We start from the raw sequence: 22235 nt of genomic DNA on the forward strand, positions 1-22235 counted from the left end.
AGAAGGAAAGAGGGAGGTTGGACATTAAGAGCCAGGAGTTTCCACTTTATTTCCTGGGTAATAGTGGGGAGGGGGCCCCTGATTTTTCAGTAGAGGAGTGATGTGATTATAATAGGCTGTTAGGGGGAATGACTGGGCAGTTTGGTAACAGACATATTGGTGATCTAGTTAGGAGGCTATTGCAATGAGTCAGTCGGTCAGTCAATAAACATTTATCAAGCATCAGTCACCAAGCACTGGGGATCTAAGGAAGGGCAAAAGACAGTCCTTTCTCTCAAGGAGCTCACAGCTAATAGAAGATACCACCTAAAAAAAACTGAGAAGCAGGTGTGGGAAGGGAGGAAAGGGTGGGTTCCCAGCCAGGGCATGATGAAGTCCTACAGCCAGATGGAAAATGAGGAGGTGGCTGCCCTGGGCCCACTCCTTAAACAGAGGAACTGGAACTATCCAATGTCCCCTCTGCCCTCACCAATCAGAGGGAAGGAGAGGCTCAAGGGCCTAGGGTGTTGAGGAGGTGTAAGTTTCAGAGTTGATGTCATCTTGTAGGAAGTTGAGCTTCTGGATGAAGTGCACATGTGCAATGCAGATGCAGTGGTCTATGAAAGACAAGATGAGACACCAAACAAGGTAGGAGGTAGGATTGCAATGCAAATGGAGGAGAGAGGCTGAATGTAGAGATATGGGGTAGAGGTAAAAATAACAGGCCATGGCAATTGTTGCAATGTGTGGAGTGAGGCAGAAGAGTCCAAGGAAACTTCAAAGTTATGAGCCTGGGATACTGAGAATGCAGGTATGTCATCAATAGAAACAGAGGAATCAGGGAGGAAAACTGGGTATTTTTGTCTTGAGGACAAAAAAAATCATCACCTGGGAGTCAAATTTATGGGATGAGCATCTCCACAGGGGAAGCTGGTTTTAGAGGGGATAAAATTCACATAATTGATTACAGTTGGATAACAGAGCTAATTTAATCTGAAAACTTCATTTTCGGGAAGAGAAAACAGGCCCAGAAAAATGAAGTGACTTGACAAAAAGTCATAAAGGGAGTAAACAGCAAGACATAGGATTTAAACCCAGATCTTATGAATTCCAAGTTCAGGGCACTCTGTTTTGGTTTCCAGTTTAGTAGCACTTTAATCACAAAGCACTTTACTTTCATTATCTCATTTGATGCTCACAACAGACCTGTAAGGTAGCTGGTATCAATGGTGTTACCATGCTACAGATGAGGAGTAATTAACTATTTTAGAATCATGTAACTAGTGAAGAGATGAGCCAGAATTTGAACCTAGGTGTTCTGGCTCCAAATCCAGTGTGGTTTAACACTAAAGTTGCCTGCACTTCAGAGCTAATAAGAGCTTAGAAATCATTTATTCCACCATTTTATTCTTTACAGATAGGGAAACTGAGATGCAGAGAGATGAAATGCTTTTGCCCAGTGTTATACAGGAAGTGAGCATAGAGCTGAATTTAAATAGGCACTCTGATAAGACACCTGATCCACGTTTCTTTCCATGACACTATGGTGGGAAATGACTGCTTACAGACTTTGTAGTCACCTTGGACAGGCAGCTAGGTAGTGCAGTAGCTAGGGCACTGGTCCTGGAGTCAGGAAGACTTGAGTTCAAATCTGGCTTCGGATACTATGTGACCTTGGGCAAGTCACTTAACCCTGGTTGCCTGTTTCATCTGTAAAATGAGCTGCAGAAGGAAAAGGCAAATCACTCCAGTAGTTTGAATAAACTACTGAATTGGAAAATGGGAAGTGCACAAAAGGAAAAACAATGCCTCATGGCACACCTTGTTTTAGAAAAGTCTAACTCTGAAGTTCCAGATGCTTGGCTTCTTTTAACAAATCTGAAGATAACTATTCTCTGGCTGTGGTATCCTACTGTTAACTCACATTAAGCCTGTAGTCCTCTAAAATATCCACATTTCTTCCAGATGGACTTCTGTCTAGCCATCCTTCTTCCCTCTTGTACTTGTGAAGTTGCTCTAATCCCACTTCAGGTACTCGAAGACAGCTACTCTGTCCCTTCTAAATCTCTTCTTCTCCAAGTTGAACATTCCTAATTTCTTTAACTTCCTCATTGGTCATGATTTTACAAGCACATCATCACCCAGGTATTCTTCCTGTGGATGTTCTCCAGTTTGTCAGTGGAGAGTCAGCTCAAGTGAAGAAATATCAGTATCTGCAAGAGGCCCCACAGGACATCTGGTACCAAGATTATTTCTTCCCTTCCCTACTAATGACACCCACAACATTGTGAAGCCACCTGTTGTGGCCTCACAGAAAAAGTTGCTGATAATATTATAATAGTGAGTCAAATTGAAAGTTCTTGCCTATTGTTTAACGGATTAAAGAAGTTACCAAATGACAGTTACTTGGATTATGTCACTGGTAGGTTGTTTTTTTGTTTTTGTTTTTGCTTTTTAGCTAATTTTGATTTATGCTAATAAAAATAAGTGGCATTATTACAATAGAGCAAAATTGAACTGACATAAGTGAATGGCACAAACGAGGTCACAATAATTCTAAAACGGACTAGATGTTGTAATGAATGCCTGCAACTATGGTACAGAGTTAACACATAGGTGCAACAGAAGAAAGAAAAAGAATAAAATAAGCAGAATTGCAGGTCCAATAAAAGAAGAAGGCCAAGTTGCATCAACTTTTTGTGGTTTGCAAACAACTACAAGGAATAGAAATGTTACAATGACAGAAATGGATAGTATCTTTAACTGTACAGACTGAATATGGCAAAAGTAATAATGATGAAAATAACTAATGTTTATATGGCACCTATGTGCTAGGATACTTGTATACAAGTATTACTTTAGCGAAGCCAAGACAGTGGATTATGGGCAGGCACACAGCTGAATTCTCCCAAGATTCCCCTCCAAAAAACTTTAAAATAATACCTCAAATCAAATTTTGGAGCAGTAGAGCCAACAAAAAAGTTAGGGTGAGATATTTTTCCAGCCTACGAACACGTAAGAGGTAGGCAGGAGAAGTCTGTAACACCTAAGGGGAGAGCCCATGGAGGTCTTTCCAGAGGCCACACGCAGGGTGGCAACAACAGCAGCCACAGCAGCTTCAGGAGCCCAGAGATAGTAAGGGAGTGGGACAACTGCTCAGAGAGAGATTACAGGGGATCCTTTGCCAGCACTGGGTACAGCTGGTGTGGACTGGCAACTCTGTTGCCTGTATTCAGTTCTGGGTCACAGTTCCAGGTGGAGAGGAGTGCTGGTGGTCAGTCACAAGGTTAGCAGGGGCTCTGGTCACTACCAAAGTAGAAAGAAGTACTAACACGTGCAGCTGCAGGGAAGCAGGAGTCCTTTCTTGGTAAAGACCAGAGTGCAGACCAGGAGAGCAGTGACCATACCTCTCCCAGCATCGTACCATCTTGAAAAACACCACAAGCTTGCAGACACTCAGAACTTGCCCTGAAAACATCAGCACGAAAAAGCCTGATGATTGGGACAGTGCCTCCCCATCACCAGGTAAGCAGAGCCCAGCTTTAAAATAAAGTTCAAAGTCAAGAAACAGGCTGAAAAATGAGAAAACAGTTGAAGAAAAGAATTTGACTATAAAAAGCTACTATGGTAGAAGGGAAGACCAAAATAAACTCAGAAGACCACAATGTGAAAACAGCTTCAAAGAAAAATGCTAATTGGACCCAAGCCCAACAAGAATTCCTAGAATAGTTAAAGAAAGAGATGAGCAGTTGAGGAAAAACTGGCAAAAGAAATGAGTAATGTAAGAAAATTATGAAATGAGAATTAACAGCTTGGTAAAAAGGAAACAAAAAATACTTAAGAAAACAACACCTTAAAAAACAGAATTGGCCTAATGGCAAAAGAAGCACAAAATTTCACTGAAGAAAAGAACTCCTTAAGAAACAGAATAGATCAGATGAAAAGGAGGTACAAAAATTCACTGATGAGAAGAACCCCTTAAAAAGGAGAGTTAGCCAAATGGCACAAAGTCTCACTAAAAAATAATCCCTTAAATAATCAGAATTGGGCAAATAGAAGTTAATGACTCCATGACACATCAAGAAACAATAAAACAAAATCAAAAGAATGAAAAAATAGAAGAAAATGTGCAATATCTCACTGGAAAAATAACTGACCTGGAAAATAGATTAAGGAGAGATAATTTAAGAATTATTGGACTACCTGAAAGCCATAAGTAATAATAATAATGATGATAATAAAGCCTAGAAATCATTAAGGAAAACTGCCCTGATATGCTGGAACCAGAGAGTAAAACAGAAATCAAAAGACCAGAGCTGAACAGAAAATGTGACATACAAACAGAAAATTCAAGAGAAGCATGAAAAGGTAAACACGAAAGCATAATCATAAGGGACTCAATAAAGTTAAACTGTTTACATTTCCACACAGGAAGATGATACATGTAACTCCTAAGAACTTTATCATTAGGGCAGTTAAAAAGAGTTGACATAGAGAGAGAACATGGGTGTGAGTTGATTGTATTGGAATGATCTCAAAAAAAAAATTGAAGGGATGATAAAGAGGGATGCACTGGAAGAAGGTGGAAGGGAGAGGTAGAATGGGGAAATTTTTCTCACAAAAAACAGGAATGCAAGGAAGCACTTTTACAGTGGAGAGGAAAATGGGAGGGGTGGCAGGCAATGCTTGAACCCTACTCTCATTGGAATTGGTTCAAAGAGAGAAGACTATATATAAGCACCCCCAGTTGTATATAGAAATGTACTTTACTCAATAGGGAAATATGAGAAGGGGATGAAAAAAGGGGGGAGGGGCAGACTAAGAGAGGCAATGGTTAGAAGTAAAATGGACTTTGAGGAGGGACAGGATAAAAAGAAAGAGAGGAAGAAACAGAAGATAATGGGATGGAGAAAAATACACAGTAATCATAACTGTGAATGGGAATTGGCTGAGCTCACTCATAAAATGGAAGCTGCTAGCAGAATGGATTAAATCCAGAACCCAATGATATGCCGTTTACAAGAGACACACTTCGAAACAGAAACACATACACAGAGTTAAATAAAAGGCTGAAGCAGAATCTAATATGCTTCAGTTTATGTTAAAAGGGCAGGAATAACAATCATGATCTCAGATAAAGGAAAAGCAAATGCAGATCTAACTAAAAGAGATAATCAGGGAAACTATATTTTGCTAAAAAGTACCATAGGCAATGAAGTAATGTAAAAAAAAATTTAAAGCAAGTTTCTCTGATAAAGATCTCATTTTTTAAATACATACTGAGTATAGAACTGAGTCAAATTCATAAAAAGAGCCATCCCCCAACTGATAAATGGTCAAAGGAAATGAACAGACAGTTTTCAGAGAAAGAAATTGAAGCTATCTAAAGTCATATGAAAAATGCTCTAAATCACTCTCTTAGAGAATTGCAAGTTAAAACAACTCTGAGGTACCACCTCACACCTATCAGAAATGACAAATGCTAGAGGTGATGAGGGAAAGTTAGATACACTAATGAACTATCTGTGGAGTTGTGAACTGGCCCAACCATTAAAACAATTTGGAACTATGCTCAAAGGGCTTTAAAACCGTGCATACCCCTTTAACCTAGTAATCCCATTACTAGGTCTGTATCCCAAAGAGATTTTTTAAAAAAGGAAAAGGACTTATATCTCCACAAACATTTACAGCAGCTCTTTTTGTGGTAGCAAATGATTATCATGGACTACTCTTGTGGTATAAGAAATGACAAGGGGAGGTGGCTTCAGAAAAACATAGCAAGATCTATATGAACTAATGTAAAGTGAAGTGAAAAGAATCAGATCATTGTGAACAGTAATAGCAATGTTGTAATAATGATCAACTATGAAAGACTTGGCTACCCTGATCAATACAATGACTCAAGACAATTCCAAAGGATTCATGAGGAAAAAATGCTATCAACCTCCTGATGAACTATGAGTGCAAACTGAAATATAATTTTCTCACTTCATTTTTCTTGCCTTTTTTGAAATATGGCTAATGTGAAAATATGTTTTACATGATTTTGCATACATGTATATATATATATATATATATATATATATATATATATAAAATGAATATCATATTGCTTCCCTTCTCAGTAGATGGAGGAGAGAGTGGGAGGGAGAGAATTTGTAACTCAAAATTTCAAAAGAAAAGAATGTAAAAAATAATAAATTGGAAAACAAATGAAAACCAAAAAACACCACCAAGTATTGCCTCATTTTTAATCTTCATAACAACCCTGATTATCATTCTCAACTTACATTTGAGGAAACAGAGACAGAGGTTAAGTGACTTGCCCAGGATGACATAGTAAATGCCTGAGGTAGAATTTAAACTTGGGTCTTCCCGATTCCAGGCCCAGTGTTTTATCCACTGTACCATCTAGCTGCTTCTAATAAAAATGTAAAAAATTTGATTTTCTGAGCAGAGCAGCCATTCAGACAAAAGCTTCACATTTGTTTAAGATAGTGAAAGAAAATGGAAAGGAAGTGACTAATGAAGAAACTTAGTCAAAATGTTGGGTGGTTTGATAGCTTTAAAAACTGAGTTCAGTTGTATAATATTAAATGCAGATGAGGAAGCAGCAGCTAAATATCCTGGTGCTTTGAAGAAAATAATCAAAGAAAGTAAATATACTGATCATCGAATTTTCAATAGTGAATAAAACAGGCTTATTCTAGAAAAGGATGCCTTCTAGAACTTACATTTCTATGGAAAACAAAACACCTCACCCTGTATTTAAAGCATCTGAGGATCACATAACACTTTTATTGGAAGGTTATGCAGAAGAGGATTTAAAATTAAAACCAATGCTTGTTCATTGGTCTCAAAATCCTCATGTTCTGAGAGGTTACATCCATCAATTGCTTCTAATTCTTTGGTAGTCAAATAAGAGAGCATCAGTGATTAAAGCTGTTTTCAAAGACTAGTTTTCAAGTTATTTTAGTCCAGCTGCTGAAAAATATTGCAAAGACAACAATATTAAGTTTAAAGCATTACTGATTTTAGATAATGCTCCAGGTCATCCAACTATACTTGGTTCATTGTGAGAATGTGAGCAGGCAAATTTGCCAAAATGTTAAATAAAGCTCTTGGAATTTAGCAGCTTATGTTTGAAGATTTAAAGACAGTCAGTTCAGGCTATGCTGCTAAAATATCTTAAATGACAATAATGACATTTAAAATATTTTTAGTGATGATAATGACATTTTTCTCATTAGTGTAGGCTTATTTTTAGGTACAATATTAATTTCTAAATTTTGCTATTACTTTGTAATGCTTAAACTAGAAAAAGATTTCATATTTTCTGATGTTATATTACCTAATAAATTTATTTAAAAATTTTTTCATTGTATATTTTCATGGAGCTGTAAGCAATTTCCATATTTCATTATGATCATAAGTTTGAATACTAAGAATTTAAATAATTTGACTACTTAGCATGATTTTATATTTGTACTAATCAGGACTTAGCTGTATTGAGTTCAGCTCCAGACTTCACATTATTGGAAGGATATCGATAAGGTAGAGTATCTACTTTATGATAATGTTTTATATTAAAATTTTGTGCACATGTCATCTACCTTACTAACTTCTAAGCTGCCTGAGATCACAGTTTGTACTTTCCATATCTTTCCATGCTCTGCAGTGCTCGATAAATATTTGCTGTGTGCAAGAATGGAGTTAATAGTTAAAGGATACCTTTTGATAAAAAGGCAAATGCATATACTGTCTCTGATGACAAGCTGCCAGCTACCATCACAATATTTTTTGTAATACTGTATTAAGTCTGCCTTAAAAGGGCCTACCTACCTTAATGAAAGTGCCAGCTAATGGTCACAAGTTACCAGTTTTAATCAAATATATTATGCTTTTCCATTTTATGGTACCATAATTTCAAGCAGACAATGAGTGGAGTCTAATTTATCATAGAAATCTCTGAAACAGGAAGAAAAACAGCACAAAGAGAAGGGCAGGCACAATTTTTATTACTGAAAAACACAAATGATTAACTATAAAAGGAAACACTTGATATAATTGTTTCTTTTCAGTGATTTGGAACACGTGGATACACACTACATCTAAGATACACGTAAAATGAAATTTTTGGAAACATAATAGTCTATCATTTCCAGCTATCTCTCAGTGGAGATTTGAAGGAGGGGTGGGAGAAGCTTCCTAAACTATTCTTATAGCAGAGGATGTGATATATAGATTGCACTAGATTGAATCTACTTCCAATTGTTTTCCCAATGTTATAAAGCTCTCCCCCTTCCTATTTGAAATGTTTATTTCTGAACAGAGCTCTGAGGAGATGCCAAGTCTTTAGGCACATTTTCCATAGGAATCTCAACCAGCAAGCCTCTGGGTATGTGTTCTGACTGTGAAGTAATGATAAAATACAGTGCCTTACAGAGGCAGAAAATGTTCACATTAATACTTCTGCCATTATGAAACAAACACAGATGATACAATGTCACTGCCATAGGAAACTGGCCTGCTGTTAATCTGGAGCTAAGAAAACTCTAAGTTTTCTTGAAAACATGAAACAAAGTAAACTGTGAACATTCTTTTTTGAGAGGAGGGTTAAGAGACATTGATCAAGGGAGAGTTACAAGTATTTCTACCAACTGATGGATGTGGAGTTCATCATTTTATCTGAGGATGAGTGGTGGTGTAGGCAGGCAGCCATTCATAGTACCACTGCTGACCTGCAGCAACAAATAGCCTCAAAACAGACTGCTAGTATCCTAACTAACAAGGCAATGCTTTCTCCATAAAACTGTATTGTTTGAGAGACCTTTATTTCACATGCAAATAACCAGAATGAGTTTATTTTCCAATAGGGAAATAGTATAGTAATCACTCCAGCAGCAGTCTTATAAATATCAACTGGCAAGAATCACACACAAAATAACTCAGAATGACATCAAACACTTAAACATTAATAGGAGTAATTATGTAATTAGGGCAAAGGAAAGTCTGACCACAGTTGTGAGGTCCGCAAACAACTGCTCCAACTAAAGAGGAATGTATTTATCTTTCCTTGACAATGGGATTCATCTCCCTTTGGAAGAAAACTGGATCTCTTTGCACTTGGTGGGTTTTTACCTATTATTCCCCCTGCTTTAAATCATCTTATTAAACTTTTCTAAACACTACCCATATATCTCTCCTCCTACCCCCCACCACAATGTGGGTAGAGTCCTAAGAGTCCCCCTCATATCCAAGATAACAAGATGATAACAGAGATGCATAAGTTTACTTATTTCTCAAGCCAGGCCTTTCTGGGATACAACAAACTCCCCAGTCCTGTGACTCAAAGCAAAATGCTTCATTTTGAGTAAGACTTATTGGATTCTCATTCTCCAGCAACAAGACTCTTAAAGGATATAACTGTTCAGGTTATGCATTGAAAAAACAGTGTGAAATTTTAACTGACTTCCCCATTTTGCTCTGGACTATAAGGAAAGACTCTAGCATCTGATAAAAATGGATTACAAAATGACCCATTTTTTCCCTAACCTTTACGTCACTTTTCCATAAATTGGTTTACAATTGTTTTTAAATATCACAACTTCACTTTATGGTACAAACCAAAGGCAACTCTGGAAGTACTCAAACTAAATTTTTAAAAAAAATCATTGTATTCCCTAAGCAAGACTGCAGATAAGGTTAAATTGAATAAGGATCCTAGATGGGGGGGGAGCCCCCCCGCAGCGGCCAGGAAATGAGACTCAAGTGTTGTTTGCATTTAGGTGAACAAGATACATGGGTGTCTGATCTATTTGCGGCAGTAAACAAAGAAATGTAAGGCAAAGGAAGCTACTGATTTGCTTTGTCTTAAATTTCTCTACAGAGCTAGAGATAGAAAAAAAAGTTGGACCAATTCTTGTTGCTCTAAATGTCAAACCTAAGAGGAAATCACGTGCTCTTCTCCAAGAACCACAGTGACAGAGTGGCAGCAGGACCTTCACTTGCGGGGCTGCTGGATGTGCTGTGTCGTCCGGTGAGAAGGATGCTTTTCCACAGAGGGGTGTGGTTTCTGGTGAGCCACCTGAGCTGCAGCAGGGGGGAAATCTTTGTCACCCTGTGGTCAAACACAAAGGTATAACATTAACAATGTGGTGAATGGAGTGATTTCAATTTGGGACTCGAAGGGAAGGAAACCACTTATGTTCTAGAATCATCAAAACAGTGAATACTGAGAAGTACTCCAGAGAGAGGTCCTAACCTGCTCACTGATCTTAAAGGCTAACAAGTCCTGCCAGTTAGGAACAGAAGACATTGCGAACCAAGGATCCTCAGGTCTGGCAGACATGAAGGACAGGGCAAATACTTGAGGAAGCCGCAGAAGCCAGGTTGTTTGCATTTCTGCAAGTAACAACTCTGTATGTACAGAATGCAGGTGGGTCTCTCCCTGCTAGAGGAGAAGTAAAATTGCTTTTCTACTCTAACTTATCAGGGAGATCAGTGTGGATGTCATGTCTAAAAGGACCCAAGTCCTACAGCCTCTTCTCTTTTCATGCTCACTCAGTGATCTAATCCCTTCCCCTGTGGTTTCAATGACCCCCTCCAGGGAGATGACTTCCACATCCACAGTTCTACCTCCAATCTGTCCTGAGCTCCAGCCTTACATCTTCAACAGCATACTCTCTCTTTACTGATGTCTCACTGGCACCTCAAACAATGTCCTACACTAGACCTTGCTTTACTGCCTAGATCTGCTCTTCCTTTTAAAGTCCCCATTGCTACCGATAACACCAGCATTAAGCCATCTTTACCAACTCCCTCTATTTCTCATCACCTACAACTAATAAGATACTACATCAAGTTGATTTTAATCAAGCAGTATCTCTAGTCTTCATCTCTTCTTCTCCAACTCCCCCCCCCCCATATTGCTCTCTCTCATATCTAACTAGATTACTAGCTGTTCCCTGATCCTTTCCTTACTTTCCCACCTTACACAGGAGACTCTCATGCCTGGAATATACTCTTATCTCATCTATGGCTTCTGAAATCCATTTCAGATTCTGGGGTTTTTCCCTGAAAGCTTAGTCTCTTCCCATGTAGCCTTCACTGATTCTCTCTAGCTAAAACTATTCTTCTTCTTCTCAAATTTTCCTAGAATACTTTGATTACCCCACTTTTCCCCTTGTACTATACTTTCCTTTGTATTATATTTATGTGCTTCTATGTAGCATTGTAGATTGTAAATTTCTTGAGGGCAAGTTGTCATTTTTTATGCTTTTATTCCCAAGGGCTAGCACAGTACCTGGAACCTAGTATGTGCTTAATAAGTGTTTGTTTAATTAAAAGTAGTTAGAACCCCTGAGGTCAGTCTGAAGAGAACTGTAAGGCAATGAGGGTAATTAAAGCCATGTTGCATCAAATATGGCAAGTATACCAAACAATGAACTGTATGCAACCTTTATCTATTCTTTCATCATATTCTCTGAAAGTGTGTTATGTGGGTGTGATGGGTCTATGAATTCCACCCAAGGCTGGGCTCCATTAATCTTGTTGCTGAATTCCCCTTGAAAGAGTTTATTAAAAATAATCAGGTAATCACAAGTGGTGAATTAATGAAATCAAGTGAAAAGGCCTTTAGTCTCTTTGGAATGTTCAGAGAGATACAAATAAGTGCTTACCCTTGCAATAACACCAGAGATGTACACAGTTGGTTTAGGTGGGCTGGAAAAAGAAAGAGGAAAAGTAATTTAACATAACATGAATCAAGAGTCTGATCTTCAGTAAATACAATAAGCAATGGACAAGTAAGAAACTTATTGTTGCTTGGGAGAAACTGGTGGAGAAGAAAGTCAGGCAAAGTGGGAGTCTGATCAGAGTTAATTTAGCTATCATAATTTAGCTATTTAGGTTAACACTTTAGCCTAATTTAGGCTAGAACACTTGTGGAGTATCTCTTCACCTGAAGATAGCTTAGGCAAAGAAGAATGAGGAAAATAAGTTGTAGCAAACAGCAGGTGACTTCCCTAAGAACATTTTCTTTCTTTTTTTGGTTGATTTTTGCTAATCTTCAAATTGCCCCTAAGGGCAAGAACAGTATTTTTAAACAATGCATTTGTGTGGGTTGCACAAGGTTACAGAATGAGTGTTTTTCCTCCCAACAGCACTGCAACTGTATGAATCTGCCTTATCAACATAGTTTGGTCTTTTACTTAGTTACCTAAGCCCCAAAGAAGTTCGGGAGTTTTTACTTCCTGAAGCCATCATGGACTGACATTAATGAAGAACTACAACTTAACTAGAAATAGCTTTATCTGTAAGAAGAGTGGAGGGGTTAGATGGAGGATAAGGAAAGATCCCATGCAATTCCCTCTCCTCTAAAATCTGAAATTCCCACCTTTGAGACTAAGGCACTGAAAGCTACAACTTAAATATTCTCATATTCAGCTATTATTATCAAGTAATAATCCTTCGGTGCAAATGAGTTTATGACTGGATCAGTTATTTACAACCTGAGAGAACAGGACACAGGGCAAAGAAAGTTTTAAGGTAGGGTGGGGTAGTGGAAGGAATGAAAGCTGTAGAATCAAAAGACCTGTGTTCAAGTCTAGCTGTGCTTCTTATTGTGTGGCCTTTGGCAAGCATTGTTTTACCTTTCAGAGCCTCAGTTTCCTGTCAAATGAAGGAGGTGATTAGAAGATTCCCAAGGTCCCTTCTAGCTCTAACTCTCTATTCCTAAGAATGGTCCACCTCCCATTTAGGCGCTAACCTGGGGGACTGGATAGTGAAGAGTGAGAGTAGTGACACTGAGAAAGATGGTTTGTATGGAAAGATGAAGTGAATATGTGCTGAACTCACTGTTTAAGAACCAAGATGAGCAAAAATCACTGCTCAGGGTCAGTCTGGCTCTGAATGACCACAAGAAAATCACTTAACATCTCTGCCTTTTAACCCACATGCCCTTTCGACCTCAGGATTATCATGAGGATCAAGAAAAATAAATGGTGAGAAACTAAAGGCTGTAAGAATTAAAGTAGTATAATTACTTCATTTTAGTAGCAGAGAACTCCATTATCTCCAAACTCATAGTCTGCTCCAATGCCCTGCTTTATAGACAAATAAGTATGATATAAGCAATAATATGATAAGGATTTTCAGATGAAGTGTTCCATATATTTAGTTGGCTTTGCCTCTTTCTAGGGAAAAAAAAAAGGTTTTGTCACAAAGCAATAGTTGTGGCTTCCTTTTGCTCATGGCAACTATCCTAGTGTTAAAAAAAATGCCAGTTGTTTACAACTTAAAGAGTTTAGCAAAAACACAAAAAAATTCACCCAAGTCATTTCTATACCACAATGAGATTAGAAACTCAAGTCTGAATAAGTATCTCAGCCAAAAAACCCACCCAAAAACCTCCTTAATTATTTAGTTAAGATGGGCTTCAGTGGTTTTGCTTTGTTGGCCTCTTTTTTTGTGTTAGCTGGATTGCCATTTCTTTTCTTTTTTTCTCTTTTTTTTGCAGTAACAATTTAGCTGCTGGATTAATAGCCAGCAAAAGAAGTGTAAATTCAATTTGTTTCAGTAGCCCCATCTGGTCCTCTCTTATCTTTATATAGAGCATATACATGATATGATTAAGTTATATAAGCTGTCAGCAAGTTAAGATTAGTACTGAATTCACAGCCTACCAATATAGTTAACTCATGGCTAAACATTTCTGGATCAAAAAGCACTGAAACCTGGATCATTTGAGGGAGCAGGAATATGATATCTTGTGAGGCTTTAAAAAAATTCTTGAATTCTTTCACTTAGTTTGAAACAATCCATTCATTACGGGGCTGGAGGAGAGATGAATGGGTACTTAAATCACCCATTCCTACTCATTCTTGAAATATCTACTCTATGAATCCATCAAGACTCAACTTAGGTGCCAGCTTCTAGCAAAACCTTTTCTAAATTTCCTTAGATGTTTGTACTCCCTTCCTCCTTATTCTTGGTGTATTTTGCCTGATTGTCCTTTTATAAGGGGAGGTGGGAGTAGGTGGGAAGAGACTATTTTATATTTATCTGTACAAATATTGCATTTCCCGTTACATCCTTGGGCAGGAGAAGTTTCATTTTTGTTTTCAAATCCCCAGCTCCTAACATAGTGCCTAGCTAGGTGGCTTAGTGGATACAGCAGCTGTGCCTGAGTCAAGAAGACCCCCGTTTCAAATTCTGCCTCAGACACTCACTAGTTATGTGACCCTGGGGCAAGTCACTTAACCTGTTTGCCTTATTCCACTGGAGAAGGAAATGGCAAACCACTCCAGTATCTTTGCCAAGAAAACCCAAATGGGGTTATGAAGTGTCTGATGCAAGTAGAAAGACTGAACAACAACGATCTGACTAAAATAACAAAATAAAATAAGGCCATTACGAACAAACAACAGACACTGAAAATCAGCAACATTTCTAACAATCTAATGGCTCCGATAAACCCTGTTAGCTACAATGATTTCATTTCAATTTAAATTATGGCTATGATGAAAATATGACCTATGTCTAATCACAGAGAGTTACCAAAGGCTCAGAGCTGGAAGGGGCTGTAGACACAGTCCAACCCCCTCATTCTGTAGATGAGAAACTGAAGCCCACTGAAGACAAACTGTGAGCCCAAGGTCATATAGGTTGGTACTAGAGTCAGTAGCACAGTTGGAAAATTTTTTTTTGTTTTTCTTTTTTTAAGGCAGTTGGGGTTCAATGACTTGCCCAGGGTCACACAGCTAGTTAAGTGTCAAGTATTTGGTCTGAGGCCGCATCTGAACTCAGGTTCTCCTGACTTCAGGGCCGGTGCTCTATCCAGTGCGCCACCTAGCTGCCCCTAGAGCTGGAATTCTAAAACTCTCACAGCAATGAGGGAAAAGTCTTTAAATGGGTATGAGAGTTCTACTACACTGTATTTTAAATTAGTTGCAGTTGTTGTTTAAGCAGGTGTGAATTACAGAATCTTCCCTTAAGCACAGAAATAGTTACTACAATAAGAAAAAACAAGAATGACAATACTATGAAAATAAGCTTGGTTCATTAGAAAGTGCTATTTACTAAGGAAGGAAAAAGGACAAACGCTGTCTGACTCCCAAGGTAAGCTTAGAAAATTAAGTTCATTTTTTTTTCCTTTGGGAGGTGGAGGGTAGGAGCAAAGTCTCTGAGCTTCTTTAGCTGTGCAGACACGGCTATTACTACACAGCTTGGGGGCTTAATGATTATCCCAGAAGTCATGCTATGAGGGCTACCCATCACAAAAAATTCTGCTAAATCACAAATGGTCTGAACATCACCAGTGATCTTTAAGACTGCATAAACAAAATAAATTCCCAGATTTACTCTTATTACTACTACCAGTTAGTACCAGTACTCCTCAAAGTGGAGAATGTTACTAGTACTACTAAATATTATTTATATAATGCTTTAAGTATTCTTTACATTATCTCACTGGGTCCTCACAACCCTGGGAGGTAGGTGCTTTTATTATCTTTATTTTACATTTGAGGAAACTGAGGCATGGAGCTGTTGAGTAATCTGTCCAGCAACAGGGGGTGCCAGAGACAGGATATCTCAAATACAGTCTTCCTGATTCCAAGTCTAGCACTCTGTTTTGAGCCACCACTTAGCTCTCTTATAATGCAGTACTAATCTCGGTCCCATTTTCTTAATTTAGAGGTAGTATTCATTTGTGTGGTGGGCCTCATACCAGTTACATATCACCTGATTTAATACCAGAGACTGCTGAGGATCAATTCCTTAGTGGCCTTCTCTAAAAGGGAAAAGAAATCAGAGTTAGCCCAAGAGAGACATGACCTGTGAGCTGCCTCTCTGGCTTCAGACAATTTGTAAGTGTCATCAAGACAAAACCCCTGCATTCCTGAGGAGTGGGTGAGCTGCAGCTTTCTACATTTCTAGCTATGTTATTTTCTATGGATAAATGTATGACATTTGGATCAAGTTGCTAAGTGTGGGGCATACTAATAGCTTAAAATAAAACAGAGAAATCACAAACCTTTACAAACCTTTCTTTGTCAGCCACTGGGACAAAACAAGAGCAAGGCAAGTGATGTTATAAACCTCTGTCATTTCTACCTTTAGCTCTTCACCATGACAGCCACCAGGTGGCCTACGAGCTAACGTTGAACATGCAATGTTGAATGCAACAATAGAAACACTGAAGTGAATTATTAACTTATAACAGAAACATATTTTTCCATTTTATAGCTTATTAAAAGTAGAGAGCAGAGTCATTCTCAATTGTTGGGTAACCCTTTCCCTTCCCCATTCCCCATAAATGAGAGAAATTTGGTTTAGGTGATCCAAGGGTCTTTTTGTTCTGCCAGTGTGATTTAGGGACTAGAAATGTTCTTATAAGACTCCCATTAAGTTGTTTCTAAGATTTGTAACAGTGAGAAGTAAGATTCCCTTCCTGTGGTGTATCCCTCAAAACAGAACTGTCTGGGTTCTGGGGTTACTCTTGGCAGGAGGAGTGCAGGGAAGTGGGGAAAGGGGGAAAGATGACAGATAACATTCTCTAACATTAATTTGAGGCAAAGAATTTCACAAAGGATCTATCTGAAGACAATAAATTTTCTTTTGCTATTATTTTTACATTCCTAGTTACTACATGTTTTAGCACTAGTACTTAAAGAAATGAAGGAAAACAATAGTACCCAGAGGCTATCTGACATTCAATTTTTTGGCCTTAAGATGATGCTTTCCTGAGCAAGGTCTTAGGAGATTCAAGGTTTTGAAAGCTTTATGCTACATGGGCAAATATTTAATTTCCCATCTAGTGTAGAGAGGAAAAAGGGTCAAAAATTGAAAACTCCTGTCACTTAGGTACCAGTTTATCTCTGGAGAACTTTATCACAAACTTTTCTCCAAAGAAATGGGCTTTGTGAGGGTCATAGTAAGGTCTCCCAATGCCTTAACATCTTACAATGAACTTTAAATTACTCTTTGAGAATATTTAAAAACTAGTCACTTAAATTTAGAAATACACCTTCCTGAGAGGACTGGAGAAGTTAAAGCTGCTCTGATAGTCTAGCCAAGGCTTGTTATGACCTAATAATTCCAAAAGGAGTATCTTCTCCCACCCCCCACCTCTAAATTTTGAGGGCCTTAATCCTTTAAGAGAGAGCAGCCAATTTTGAAGGCTGTCCTAAAAGAGTGGCTTGTTAAATAATATCCAGCAGCTATTTTTTTTTGGATAAATCTTTATGTTGTGATAAAGTTCATATTGTGTTTTATGTTTTATCAAGCTTGGCCAAAAGGCAGCATGGAGTGAATTTTTATAGAACTAGCTAAATGGCTGCTACCTCAACCAAATATATTTATGACTTCAGTTTACCAAATCAAATTGGTAAATGATTATTTATGGCATTTACATAGCATTGCACTGATTATTCTCTACTAGACATAGGAGCAAAAAATAAATACAAGAACAAGTAATTTAAGAAAGTAAACCCTAATAAAAAGTCAGTTCCCTAAACTATGTTTGTTAATACTCAAGTACTTTAAATTTTATTGGTGTTTCATTCAAAGTAAAACCTACCATTTCAAGTATTCTGTAAGTTATGATGGTTGCTTTGAGGATATATTTAATCTGATGAAAATCACTCAGACAGATGTTGTTTTGAAGTTGAATTATTACTTTCTCTTAGGAAACAGAGACAGTGAAAAAAATACCATTCCCCCTCTTCCCCAAATTCTCAGGCCTCTCTCATTTTTAAAGAATTCACTTATTTAAGGTTAAAGAAAATGCATGCAAGGCAGAATTAGCTAGGATTAAAGTCCTGGTAACACTTGCTATAAATCAGCAGAAATGCTGAAGCTTATCACATATGGGAACAGCAAGCCATTATCTGTTAGGCTGAAAATATTCAGAGCACTTAAGGTTTTTTATGTGTGTGAAATTGTTAAGGACCACACCTGCTAAACCTCAAAATCCAAGGTCGTTACTTCTTGGGTTGTTTTGTAAAGGTAGCTCATCATGAATTATACAAGCTGTCTTTCTGAATAAAACTTAAACACAGTATTTTAAAAATTTAGAACATTCCAAGGAAGCTCCAGACAGTCAAGATACAATGCCCAAAATACTTACTGAAGTGACAAAGTTGTCCTACAATGAGTATAATAAATACTAAGTCTGACAGTCTCATCTACAGTTTGACAGTCTATGAGACTTGTGCTCACAAATTTTTAAAAAACCTCTGAAGGCTAAACTAAGCTGAGGTTTTCTTGCGATCACAAAACTACACATTTATGTATAAAAAAAAAATTAGGCTTACTGAAGAGAGAAGTCAGGAAAACCAGGATTCAAGTCCTGTTCTTACACATCCTGGTGACATGATCATGGGCAAGCAACCTTTGACTGCCTCAGGCAACTCTGTAACTATAAATGACAAATGACTTGCTGATAAGCATAAGAAGGAATTGTCACCAACGACGAATTACCTACATTGATGAAATCACAAGTGTGGACCAAACAAAACAAATATATGCATATACTTCATATTCTTATAGAATCTCTGATTTTACTGGTTCATTGGTGGCCACAGCTGAAAAGTGACCTCAGGAATCAACTAATCTAATACTCTCATTTTATCTTTTATTTTCTTTTTTTTTTTGAAGGGCAATCTTGGTTAAGTGATTTGCCCAGAGTCACACAGCTAGTAAGTGTCAAGTGTCTGGGTTCAGATTTGAACTTACATTCTCCTGACTCCAGGGCTGGTGCTCTATCCACTACACTACCTACCTGCCCCTAATTCTATCATTTTAAAGGTAAGTAGAAATTCAGCATCCATAGAGTGACTTGAAGTTCACACAACAAATAAGTGGCAGAGCTGGAGCTCAACCCAAGTCCCTCATACAATGTGCTTTCCATCTACACCACAAAGAGTACTGTTCTAGTTAAACCATTTAACTATGTCAGCTTTCTTCCCCGTTCCTTCCTGCCAATCTGCTCCCATAGGGGTTCAGAGTGAGTTAAAACTTTGATGCTACCAAAATGTAACAAAGGCCTGTGGTATTTTGGTGACCTGAGTTTGCCATCTGGACAAAGGAGACTAGAAAGCACAAGGGGATAAGAGGACTAGAAATACGGCAATCAGTAGGTATGAACTTTGCTGAAACTTGGAGAATTCTTTCCACTTGAGAAGAGAACTCTTAGGGAATGGGCATATCTACTGTTCTTGCCCTTTTACTTTTCCCACACACACCTCATTAAGGACACTGATAAAGATAATGTTAAGGGTTGGCACTGAGTCTGTGTGTGGGGGCTGATGGAGGGAGAGAACAGCAGCCCTTTTTATTTATGGCACCAGGTGAATCTTGTAATTTTCTAAGGGAAAATTCCCCCAAACAGGGATAAGATTTCAATGTTACCTTGATTCCCCCCTCTAAAATAATAACTATGAAATCTTATTTTTTTGGTGTATGAAAACTGGCTTGATCTTTCTCTATTTTGCCTTCATATTTTCTTTAACTGTATTATTCAGGAATAATACAGTCTCAAGCCAACATTTATGTCTTTTATAAATACAATTCAAGTTCCACATTATTCTATAGCCAAAAGCTCTTTGAGAAAGAATTTCTGTAGGAGGGCATACAAGTGGGGTGGGACAAAATCCCATTACAACAAATACTTTAGAGAAGAGTTGTGGTTAACCAAAGCACTGCCACATTCACAAAGATGGACTATGGAAACTGCTTTGCTGCGCTGCTGCTCTAAGAAATGATCAAATGCTTCTCCCACCCCTTCTTGTTTATACATAACTGATAAATTCTTATAAAAGCCTCCCTCAAACTATTCTGTGGAACTTTTTGATTCTAAAGTGGTGTTAGGGGATTACATAACAAGAAATATGTTGTAATGTTGGAGAAGCATATAGCAAAAACCTATCTACTTCCACACCAGGGAGAGGTTGAAATTTATCACATTCAAAAACTGGCTTCTTACTCATCTATAATTATTTATTAACTATGCAGTGATGCATAATCAGTTGCTCCTTTCATACATGTAAATTATCTATTTATAGTCTTTATGGGTTTTAAAAAAACTATAGTGAAATGGAAATGAAATGGGTGAAACTGAAATGATGAGATTAAAAAAAAAAGCCCAAATGGCGATGACCAAGATTCTGACAATGAAATGGGTTGTAGCATGGTGTAAGGTGTAAGAGTCTAAGGACCTGAGTTCAAATCCAGTCTTCAGTCCTCAGTCTCGTCAGTGGTAAAATAATGAGGTTGAACTAGATAACTTCTAAGGTCTTTTTGGGATTTAAATCTGTAATCCTATGATCCATTAATAGGCTTAGTATCCTATCTCCAAAACAAGAAAAACATAACTTTGCTAATAATAGGTGATACTATATAGTGTTTGAAAGTTTCTAAAACACTTTAATGTACATTATACCATTTGATCTTAACAGCAATCTTGTGAAGTATTTTATCCTAATGCTTAAAAATTAGGTGACTATATTGCCCACAACCACACATATAGCAATTGTTAAAAGGCAGTATATGTCAGGTGTCTCAAGACTTCCAGTCCAGAATTCTTTTTACTATATACTATGCTGATCATAGGAGGTAGCTAAATGGCTCAGTAGACAGAACACTGGGCCTGGAGTCAGGAAGATCTGAGGTCATATCAGACCTCAGACATTTACTAGCTGTGTGACCCTGGGTAAGTCACTTAACCTCTGTTTGCCTTAATCCACTGGAGAAGAAAATGGCAAACTGCTCCATTATCTTTGCCAAGAAAACCTCACAGACGGTTTGGTCCCTGGAGTCACAGAATCAGATATGAGTGAACAACATGCTGATGAGAGTACCTTCAATGTGGGTTTACATATTTAGTGATTTTTAATTATGGTGTGTATTATATTATCAATTTTTAAAAATAGCTCAAAACCACCACATAAAAACCCCATAATTAAAAAGACCCCGCAAAATCATTTGTAAGCAATAAATTTTGAATTAGAATTTTTGATTTTTCAAAAAAGCATCCACATGATGAAAAGCATTTTGCCCTGGCTTAAGTGCAAAATGAAAATTGTGAAGCATCTTATAGTGAGTTATTATATACAACACTGTTCCCAACTGTAAAACATATGTAGACAGCAAATAATTATATACTTTTGACTAAGTAAATTGTAGTATTGTTAGAATATAAATCATCTGAAAACATAAGATTTCAAAATGCCTTAAAATGATTAAAAATCATATTTGATACCATTAATAATAAGCATTTAAAAAACACTAAAATATTTAATAGAAGCTAACATTTACCTATTACTTTAAGGTATACAAGGTGATTTACATGTGATACTGTGTCTCCCCCCACTGCCCTTGGGTTGTGCACTGAGAATTCAAGGTAAAATATATGAATTACAAATATTATTTCAACAAACACTGCTTAAAGAAAATTTTGTATCTGGACTTAGTCATACCTCCCAATAAAGATTATTATATTAAAAATTTAGCTGATATCTAGCTTAGAAATAGTATTACATGGAACATAAATGCATTTTAAGAAAACTATAAAGGAAATATAGTTAGCTCTATCTTAATGAGATGTCTAAATGTCTTTCTGAACTTAGTGAATACTCCCCTCCTCAAGCCTACAGGAAGATAGTTATGTCCCTATATTAATTATCTGGTAAGGGATCACCAGGTGATACTCTACTTGAGCCACCAAACCTGGGGCCTCATTTCTTTCTGGTACATGAGTAGGATAGCCTTCCAAACAGGCTGCAGTATCTCCACCAGCCCAGAGAACTGGCATACGTCTTCCTTATCATCTTTGCCACAATGCATTCTTCTACTTAGATTTTTCCCACCTCTCAGGACAAGGACTAGGTTATCTTAAACTTCTTTTCTCCCTTGCAGTCTTCGAAATAAATACACAAACCTTTATTTAAGCGCTCACTGCTAGTAACTACAGGGAAGCATATGGCAGTTTAAAAGAACAAAAAGGGGAATTTGGAACATTTCTAAGTTATAAGACACTGGTCTTTAACAAAATATAAATGATGTTTCTTAGTTCCCTCGCTTCTGTTTTTATCTTGTTTGGAGAGTAAACCCCATTAAACTTTTTAAACTTAAAAATAAAGATATCTATCTATATCTCTATATCTACCCTTGGGTTTCCCCTTTCTCTGATCAGGAAATCAAAGGAAACTCTGAACTCGTGCATTCTAGTATTCAGACACCTAACATTTTGCGAT

At 37.5% G+C, this 22235-nt stretch overlaps 1 protein-coding gene across 1 annotated transcript in view; it reads right to left on the reverse strand.

Annotated features, from left to right (window-relative positions):
• Window positions 1-7976: 7976 nt before the first annotated feature.
• DAP (death associated protein) overlaps window positions 7977-22235 on the reverse strand; it is a 66988-nt gene continuing 52729 nt past the window's right edge. Inside the window, exons 3-4 of the mRNA XM_021004423.2 lie at window positions 11661-11703; window positions 7977-10099 (exon numbers count right to left, since the gene is read on the reverse strand). Coding sequence (XP_020860082.1) covers window positions 9983-10099; window positions 11661-11703 — 160 coding nt within the window. The 3' untranslated portion in view covers window positions 7977-9982. The remainder of the gene's footprint in view (window positions 10100-11660; window positions 11704-22235) is intronic.

This window comes from Phascolarctos cinereus, unplaced genomic scaffold, assembly GCF_003287225.1.
Source record: "Phascolarctos cinereus isolate Bilbo 61053 unplaced genomic scaffold, phaCin_HiC Scaffold_4;HRSCAF=312, whole genome shotgun sequence".
NCBI classification, from domain to species: Eukaryota; Metazoa; Chordata; class Mammalia; order Diprotodontia; family Phascolarctidae; genus Phascolarctos; species Phascolarctos cinereus.